This window comes from Anoplopoma fimbria, chromosome 14 (genome assembly GCF_027596085.1).
Source record: "Anoplopoma fimbria isolate UVic2021 breed Golden Eagle Sablefish chromosome 14, Afim_UVic_2022, whole genome shotgun sequence".
Classification (NCBI taxonomy): domain Eukaryota; kingdom Metazoa; phylum Chordata; class Actinopteri; order Perciformes; family Anoplopomatidae; genus Anoplopoma; species Anoplopoma fimbria.
In genome coordinates, this window is record NC_072462.1 from 1,470,266 (window position 1) to 1,480,434 (window position 10,169).

Sequence of the window (10,169 nt, forward strand, 5' to 3'; positions counted from 1 at the left end):
ACATATTCACACACACACATGCTCACACACTCTCCTCCTCCTCCTCCGTTCTTAACGTCATCTCTCGCTCATCCTGCTTTCTCTCTCTGACTGTGATTAATCCTCATTGTCTCTTCAAGGTTATGGGCACACACACACACACACACACACACACACACACACACACACACACACACACACACACACACACACACACACACACACACACACACACACACACACACACACACACACACACACACACACACACACACACACACACACACACTCACATGGTTATGTGTCTCTATGACAACCACTGCACCCACACCCGTCTCCTCATCGCCAACAAAGCCAATAACTTTGAAAGCCTAGAAGCTTGTGTGTGTGTGTGTGTGTGTGTGTGTGTGTGTGTGTGTGTGTGTGTGTGTGTGTGTGTGTGTGTGTGTGTGTGTGTGTGTGTGTGTGTGTGTGTGTGTGTGTGTGTGACAGGATGCTAGAGAGATAGAATAACCACAAAAAGAACCAGACAAGATGAATTAATAAATCACTCTATTCTCTCTATATGTCAGCATGTGTATGTAACCGTTCTCTCTGAGACGGGCCGAGGTCGTAGAGGTCGTAGAGGTCGTATGACTCTGTGTGAGAGAGGACGTTCTGTGTTTGACTGATGAGATAATATAGAAGAGAATGAAGGTAATTGCTGTAGCTGATTGGACCTCCGGGTCTTTACAGGTTGTCGGGAAGGAGGTGACTCATGGAAGGCAGGCGGCAACTCCAGGTCTGAAGAGTGAAGTCAAAGCTTCCTGTGTTAAAGCTGCATTCTCTCTCCTGTCCACCAGGGGGCGACTCCTCTGGTTGTATAGAAGTCTATGAGAAAATGACTCTACTTCTCTCTTGATTTATTCCCTCAGTAAACATTGTAAACATGAGTTTATGGTCTCAATCTCTAGTTTCAAGTCTTCTTCAATACAGCATGATGTTCATTTAGTAAATGATGCTCCATTTAGAGTCAAACAGACCATAAAGCAGGGGATGCTTTAGGGCGGGGCTACACACTGATTGACAGGTCCACACCAGAGACGTATACGGAGTCTCTACGTCACTCCTCCTCAGTCCTAATATGGTCACTTCCTGTTCACTGGTTGCAAAAAACAAGATGGCGACAGCCTAAACGTCAAACTCGAGGCTTCAAAATATCGACAAACCAACCTCATGACGACTACATCCACTTCTTATACAAAGTCTACGATTAAAGTTGAGCGCCGTCTCCTTTATGTAAACTTTTTGAACTCGTGTTTGTTTTGCAGGAGATGCAGGTGGAGGAGCTCAACGCCGTCCGTCAGACGCTACAGGCCGACCTGGAGACGTCCATCCGCCGCATCGTGGACCTGCAGGCCGCCCTGGAGGAGGTGGAGTCCAGCGACGAGAGCGACTCTGAAAGGTAGGCGGGGCATTAACCTTCACCTCTGCCTTAAAATGATCACGTCTGTACGTGTAAACTCAACCTTTTCACCACTCTGCCCTTCACTCCAGCGCTCAAACTGCTGTGGAGTCCTTGACTCGAAAGAAAGATCTGTAAGAACCTCACGAACGTGTTTGTGTTTGTGTTTGACCTGATCATATCATGGTTAAACATGAATATGAACTTGACCTCTTTAAGGATTATTCTTCTTTTGTTAGTTTTGGCCGTCATTTCTATCAGTTCTGATAAAAACAAACTCACAGAAGGAGTTATTGAGATCTGAGAACACGGAGATGAAAAGAAGTTGGATTATTTTAAAACATAAAAGCATTTATGGAACTTTTCATAAATCTTTTCTAATGAGATTCTTTGTAATCTGCAGTGTTGATACAGATACCATAGGGATGTCATTGTGTTCACTGATTTCAGACAATAACTTGGTGAGTTCAATGTCATTATTACTGAAAAGAAAACTGAGGAAATGATGGTCAAAAGTACAAAAAAGATCCTCTAAGATGACTCAAGAAAAAGTGGAAACGTGCATGGCTACTAACAGTCCATGGGCCACTGCTGCACCACGACATTTACTTTATCCTCTTTAATTTAGTTTATAAATTTCACTAATTTTGTGGACTTTATTGAACATATTCTGTATGTTCTCTTCTGCCTGGATGTCAAGCAAACATGTGAACTCTTCCACTCGTGTTTAACCGTTGTTTACCTGTATCCATCTCAACAAATGTTTCCTACGCAGGCAGTTTGTTTTGTTTACTTCCTGAAAAAGTTCTCACTGCAATCAAACGCTTGTACGATCACCGGGTTCACAACTGTCCAAAGGAACCACAACAGAGTTCCATTAAAACGGACTTAATGTTGGCTTGTTAAAGCGCCTTAAGAGGCCCAATGTGAATGCAAAGCTTCTTCCAGATATTCAGCATATTTTACAACAGGTCTGTGTGTTTAAATCTTTACAACAGTAGCGTTTAACCTGTTTCTTTTGAAGATGAAGAAAAAAAAACTTGATGCATCAAACTACGACAGATGATAAGAATATCTAAAATAAGAAGTGGAGTCTGAGTTATAATCCTCCTGTGAGTTGCAGTGGATTCATGAACTGTGTGTTGAGCTGCAGACTGTAATGTGATGCATGCTCATTATGCAGCTAATGGTGCAGCTAAAGAATGGAAGGGGGGTGGGGGGGGTGATGTCTCCATTGTGGCCGTGATAAAGCGTGACTTTGCTCTGCAGTGACTCGGTGTCCAGCGTCGGCTCCATCGGGACGGAGGACGTAGGAGAGGGGATTCGTCATTGGTTGGGCGTCCCCAGAGGAGGGTCCCGTGGTGGGGGATCCCCGTACGGCAGCAGTACCATCAGCAGCCAAGGGGGGCGCCAGAGTGTCGCCGACACCATGAGCAACTACAGCTTCCGGTAAGATTATTTACTAACTCATTTTGATAGAGAAAGCTAATTTAATACTGCAAAATTGTGAATGCCGTATATATATATATATCATTTTTTCATACTTTAAGCAATGGCACACTTATTTGTCAATCATTTTCACATCCTTTTTTTACATAAAATCTTTTCATTTTTTATTGTAAACTTATAATTTAATTTATGATTCTCTACTTTTGCAGTACTTGTTTTTTATTTTCTCTTACTATGTTTATTGTAATCGTCATGCACCAAAATACCAAGACACATTTATTGTATGTGGCAAATAAACCTGATTCTGAACCATTAAAAATAATCAGAAGATTAATCATTAATGAAATGGCAAATCTAATTCTGTAAAATTATTTCCAGTTTTTTTTAGAGTTTTTCTTAAAAAAAAAAATCTGACAATGGTATATTTTTATTCAATCATTTTCTCATTCCATCCTCTTATTTTTTAACACAATACATGTTTTTATTTAAAAAATAATTTATATTTTACATATTTCTTTATTGAAAATCTCTTATTGATATTCATGATTCTTTACTTGTATGTGGAAATAAACCTGATTTTTCTGGGGGGTTTTCTGATTTTTTTTTTCTGGATTTTTTTCTGGATTTTTTTCTGATTTCTTTCTGAATTTCTTTCTGATTATTTATCTGATCATTTTTCTGATTATTTTCCTGATTATTTTTCTGATTATTTTTCTTATTAATCTTTAATGAAATAATTGTTAGTTGTAGCTTTAGATGAATGTTAGCCAGACTAATGGGTTGCTACGACGACTTTTTTCTCTTCTTCTTCTACAGTTCTTGTCTGGATCCTGATGCGGAGGGCTCTGAGGCCGGCGGTCCCGGTACCAGAGGTCCCAGTCGAGCCCCGTCCTCCTCGGCTCTGTCCGAGCTGCTGGACGGACTTCGTAAACGTAGAGCCGGCGGCGACGCGGGCGAAGCAGCCGGTAGCGCCGTCTCTCTGCCGGTTTACCAAACCACCGCGGCCTCCACTCTCAGACGGCGAGCCTCGGCCCTCTCCATCAGCCCCGGTGACCTCCAGGACCCCGGCCCGGCCCCAGCATCCTCAAACCGCCGTCCCCGCTGATGCCCCGCGCCGCCAGTGCTCGCTCCATCGGCGAGGCTCAGACATCCGGGGTCAAACTGTCTCGCTTCAACTCGGCCGACTCCCTCTCGTCGGTTCCCTCGCTGCCTCGCCTCTCCTCCATGGCTCCCTCCTTGTCCATCCCTGAAGAAGACCCGGACCAACCTCTACGCTCCAGGACGACCCCGATCCAGCGCTCCCCGCAGGCACTGAGGCGGTGCATGCTGGGTAGTCTCGCTGCAGAGGAGGGAGGTGAAGGCTCTCTGGGTTCAGAACCGATGGTGTTCCAAAACCGGCGCCTGATTGACGACCGAGACGATGCGGCCTCCGACATCCTGCCCGCCATCCGGAGAGCTCAGTCCGCCAGCAGCATCGCCGGATCGGTGAGAGGAACCCGGAGGGCGCTGAGCGTCCACTTCGGAGAGCTGCCTCCTTCGACCCGCGGCAGGAAGAGCTCCGAGTCGTCCAGCTCAGGAGGTTCTGCAGGAAGTTCCCAAGGAGGCGGGTCCAGACGAAGGTTTGAGAGGCCGCAGGGAGAGAGGCTGGAGGCGGAGGGCAGCGAGGGCGGAGACGTGGCTTCAGTCATGAAGAGATACCTGAAGAAGGAGACCGACTGAAGCAGAGGAGGTGAGTAGACTCTTAGAAATAAAGGTGCTAACTAGAACCGTATAAGGTTCTTTGGCTCGTCCCCATTGGAAAATCCCCATTTTGGTTTCTGGTAAAGTGTTTTGGAAAGGTTACAACTGGGACCCTTTCAGATGGTTCTACATACGTAACATAAAACATAAAGGGTTATACCGTAAACCATTTGTGAAAGGTTCCACTCAAAACCCCAAATGAGAGGTTCTAGAGAGAACCCCTCTGATGTCCTGGCCAAAACCCTTTCCAACTTCTAAGGGTGCTTACAAAAAACCTCCAGAGGGTTCTACCAAGAAACCTTCATTTATTCCAATGGGTTCATCTAGAACCGACCCAGGGTTCCTCATGGTTCACGATTACAGTTTTTGGAGATGTGGTCTTGGAGAAATCTTTTTTTAAAAAAGGGTTCTTACAAAGAACCATGAAAAACCCTTTCCTCAAAAAAAGGGTTCCTATGATAGAAAAGGTTCTAACGGATGGCCATTTAGGTCAGTCTACAACTTTAGTCCAGACTAAAATATCTCAACAACTGTTGGATGGATTGCAATGGAATTTTTTACAGACGTTCATGTTCCCCAGAGGATAAAGCCTGAAAACTTTGGTGATTCATCTTACTTTTCCTGTAGCGCCACCATGAGGCTGGCATGTTGCAGTTTTAAGTGAAATATCAACAACTGTTTTATAGATGACAATGAAATATTGTACATACATTCATGTTCCCCAGAGGATGAATTATAATATTGTTTTTTAAGCCTAATAACGTTGGTGATCCTCTGACTTTTCCTGAGGCTGACATTTGCAGTTTTCAGTGAAATATCTCAACAACTGTCAGATGGATTTCCATGAAATTCGGTTCTAGTTCCCCTCAGGATGAATTATAATATTGTTTTTTATTTTTTTGTACAAGAATCATCAACATTTTTATACTTTGGTTTTATGTACAAATACCTGCAGCACTAACTGTTTTCCCATCAGCCTCAGCTTTTCTTTGTGTTTAGTTATTAGCAGATGTTTAATGTGATGCAAACTGACACCACAGAGAAAAACTCCAATAAGACGTCATTAATTATGTTTTATAGTTATGATGGTTGTTAAACATCTGTTTCTGGGAGCTGAGAGTTTGTGGTATTTTTAGTCCCAGTCCACCTCAGTGAAGTAATCCTGAGGTGTTTGATGAAAACAGGCCCAGACCTGAACCGTATACTGGCTCTTTGTTTTTCCCAGCATCCTCTCTGTTCTGACCATCTTGTCTTTTCTCTTCCATCAGCGTCTCCGTCTCCTCCTCCAGCTGTGAGCTCCACAGACTGAAGACGAAACACTTCTCAAGTCAACAAGGATCTTTTTATTTGACTCTATTAAAGATGGAAATACATTTGCACTCAATCGATTGTATTTTCACATTAGCAATGTTTTCATATGAATAAACAAACATGAAATTAACTTTTTGATTTGTGAATTTGTTTCATGCATTTCTCATATTTGAAATTTATTTTACTTTTAATTATCAGATACCAGATTTTTATAAGACCGTAAGATCTTCAGTTTTTTTCAGCTGTGGATGTTTGGACGTGATTTACATCAAAGATATTTTAAACTTTCAGTAGGTATTCAGTATATCATTATTTATTCTGAGTTTCTGTTGGTTTTCTACAAAATTATGAATATATAAATTATGAATATATATATATATATATATAAATATTATAATATATAAATATAAATATAAATATTACTCTCTCAGAACATCTTCAACATTAAGCAAAACCCCAAAAGTATGCAGTCATGGAAGTATTTTTACTAAGATATTGGGCTCAACCTTTTATTTCGATATTTAGTACATTTTGTCAATAATACTTCTGTACTTGAATGCAAGTACTTTACAAATGCAGGACTTTTACCTGTAAATGGAATTGATCTACATAGATTGAGATTTTAAAAGCAGAACATATGACTTTTACTAGAAGCTGTACTTCTACTTAAGTAGAATTTACAATAGAGGACTTTTACTTGCAATGGAGTATTTCTACAGGATTATATTCGTACTTTTACTTAAGTAAACGTACTGAGTACTTCTTACTGAAAGCCGAAAAGTACATTTACTCCATTTAGGTCCAATTTTGAGGTACTTACTGAGGTATTTCTACTCATGCTACTTTATACTTTATATATAACACTACATTTATCTGACAGCTATAATTAATCTTGTAGATTGAGGTTTTAAACAAAGAACATATAATGATTTTTATATAATATATGCTTTTTTGAGGCTGTACTTTTACAAGAAGCTTTAGCTGTACTTCTACTTAAGTAGAATTTATAATAGAGGACTTTTACTTGCAATAGAGTGCTTTTTACATTGTGGTATCGCTACTTTTCCTTAAATTTTACTTCTTCTGATTGCATTTTTAAGATTTTATATTTAAATATCTGTATTTTTTACACCTTTTTATCCAGCGATTGAACTGCACACAGTGTTGTTTGCCAGTAACACTCTGATTTACAGAATATTCACACAGTTTTCACACCTGTGAGCTGTGTGATGATGGACAGACAGCAGCTGAAGGAAAGAAGAGAAACTAAAACACCATTCTGTCATTTTGCAGCCAGTTTTAAGCTTCCAAACATTATCAAGTATTAAACATTCTGAAAGTCTGCATGCATGAAACCGAGACGCCGACCTCGTGTGCCGGGTCGAGTTTCATTATTTAATCTTCATAAAGTTAAACACCGTCTGAAGGTTAAGGTCAAACTGTCAGAGCGTCATTGGATTTGTTTCGTCGTTCTTTATCCCCATCTGTTGCTCTGCATGAGCCGAGCCAGAGTTCATCTGGAGGTAACGTCTACAGAACCGTCTGCAGCATCAGAACCGTCTGAGAGGAGCAGATGTACGTCTGAGGGAAGGCCGGCCTCTGAATCAAAGCCAAAACTAAACACCATCGTTACGATCTGCTGCATTTCCTCTCAAAAATCAAAGAGGTATTTATGATAATCCTTTATTAGTCACACAGTGGGGAAATGTGCAGGATTACAACATTAAAGTGGACAAAAAACAAAAAAGAGATATAAGTAAAAAAAAACACACAAAAATAAATAAAAAATATTATTATTATAAAATTATATTATAAAATGCAAAAGTGTTTGGAAAGATTTTTATGAAAATACTAATAATAAAAAAAAGGGTGCTTACGAAAAGCCATCCAGTGGGTTCTACCAAGAAACCTTCAATGACTTTAAGGGGTTCATCTAGAACCCACCCAGGGTTCCTCAATCATGGTTCACAATCACAGCTTTTGGGGATGTTGTCTTGGAGATCTTTGAACACCAATGCTTTCATCAATCATTGAAGAACTCTTTATTCAAAAAAAAAAGGATTCTTAATGGAACCCATTAACCAAGAACCCTTGACAAACTGTTTGTTAAAAAAGGGTATCTTGGATGAAAAAGGTTCTTAATAGAAAATACCTTTGAAAACGGTTGCTTCAAAAAATGGTTCTTGATGGAACCCTTTGTCTTACAAAGATTCCTTTTGAAACCTCTTTCCCTCAAAAAAAAAAAGTGTTCCTTCAAATAAGAAACCTTCAAATACTTTAAGGATTCATCTACAAACATTAGAGTAAGTGTCATGGATCTCTGTGACATTTTATCTGGAAAAAGGAAACAAATCTATTACAAAAAATGTCAAAAATATATAACATGCCGCACACACAAAATACGCTTTTGTTATGGTCAACAAACCCGATGAAAATACCAAAAACTTTTCTGTCTTTGTCTTTCAGCTCGGAGCTCATTGGTTCACAGTTAAGAGGTAAATCGTTCTTCTTTTAAACTCACAGATATATTGATTCACTCAGCGGTGGATTTGCAGGATCACAGCATTAGAGTGGATATTGCAATCAGAAAAGTGGCATAAGTAACTAGCTGTTATAATAAATATTTTCCCTCCAAATGTTTGGGAGCAGTTTAGTTTCATCCTCACTAGCTGCTGAAACGTTTCGTAACAAACTCGGCGTGATGTTGAACATCACTCTTCTCTGATTGGCTCGGAGCTCTTGACCTAATCATCTAAAGTGTCTCCTCTGGATTGCAGATCTCTTGATGATTTAATCTGAACGTCATGAGACTTTTACAAGAAGACTGCAGTCCAGAATGTTGAACCAGGATTCATGTTATTGATCCAAAGGAAACGTATTTCATTTAATCAGGATCATGAACCGCTGTATTCTGCAAGAACTTTAAATAAAGTTTCCACATATTCTGCAGCTTTTCCTCACCATTGTTTTATAAATCTTGAATTACTTCCTGACCATATGACTGGTCACACTGCTCTTAGTTAAAGGTTAGGAGCTCCCTCTCTCTCCACTGAAGCTGAATGAGTCATAGAGACAGAAGACAGAATTTAAGTCAGAAGTTTATTCTTCTAAAGTTCTCAGTCAGGACATCATGAATCCATCACGGCACTTATTGCACGTCCAACACGTTGATGGACTCACAACAGACACATTTCTAAATCAAAGCAGCAGATGACGAGCTAACCTGAATTTTTGAATGAAACACTGGATCCTACATTACCCATAATGCAACCCAATAGCATTGTTTCATTAGACCCTTAATACTAGTGAACGTGTGATGCCTTGTTTCTTACATTTTGTGTAAATGAATTTATATAGAGTTGCAAATTTAAAGCTTATAATGTAAATAATATGATTCTGTATCTATTGTCCATATTTTTTTATATTTTAATAGATGGATACCAGGAAAATAATCCAAAATAATCCAAAAGCTGATTCTGTTTCTGCTTCATTGTTCTGCTGATTTTCATTCTTACAAAAGAGAAGAACGAGAAATAATCTCAAAGTGAATCTAACCGTAGACTTTAATATATTAACCCTGCAAGAGTCCTTTAAAAGCCTCTGTGCCCTGTGTCTTTAGATGTTAGAGGGTGTCAGACTTCAGTTTTTTTAAACTCTTCTAGTCACTAAAGATCCATCACTATTGATCTGTTTATCGGTAAAAGAACTGCTTCAGTAACTTCCTTTAATTTATAGCAGTAACACGATGATGTGGATTAACCTTCAGTCAGCGAAATCCACTGATTCATTCTCCTGCAGAGGGACACGTGTGTGCGTGTGTGTGTGTGTGTGTGTGTGTGTGTGTGTGTGTGTGTGTGTGTGTGTGTGTGTGTGTGTGTGTGTGTGTGTGTGTGTGTGTGTGTGTGTGTGTGTGCGTGTGTGTGAGTTCTTGTTATTTATACCTGATGTCTCTGCGATCTTCTCTTCTTCCTTTCATTCCTTTAACAAAGAGTTACGTCTCTCATCGGGGTTGTTGTTACTTTATCGTTCCAGGACGCTTTAATTAATTTAACTGATGGCTTCATAAAGTTTATAACAAACAAGTCAGCATTTTTAAATGCTCTTAAAGTTGAGCATCACACATTTTCTGTAAAAGGAAATATAAATTATATAATTCTGTGGCTATTGCCCATATTTTAAAGTTTTTATTATAACTGTTTTTTCCCTATTTTAATTGGCTTCAGTTTACCGGTAGCCATTACATTTT

General features: G+C 39.7%; 1 protein-coding gene across 1 annotated transcript in view; it reads left to right on the forward strand.

Annotated features, from left to right (window-relative positions):
* Positions 1-5,949, forward strand: part of LOC129102429 (unconventional myosin-XVIIIb-like) — a 45,819-nt gene extending 39,870 nt beyond the window's left edge. Inside the window, 6 exon segments of the mRNA XM_054612574.1 lie at positions 1,290-1,423; positions 1,516-1,557; positions 2,693-2,872; positions 3,689-3,924; positions 3,927-4,601; positions 5,881-5,949. Of these exon segments, the coding sequence (XP_054468549.1) occupies positions 1,290-1,423; positions 1,516-1,557; positions 2,693-2,872; positions 3,689-3,924; positions 3,927-4,591 (1,257 nt within the window). The 3' untranslated portion in view covers positions 4,592-4,601; positions 5,881-5,949.
* The last annotated feature ends 4,220 nt before the right edge of the window (positions 5,950-10,169 follow it).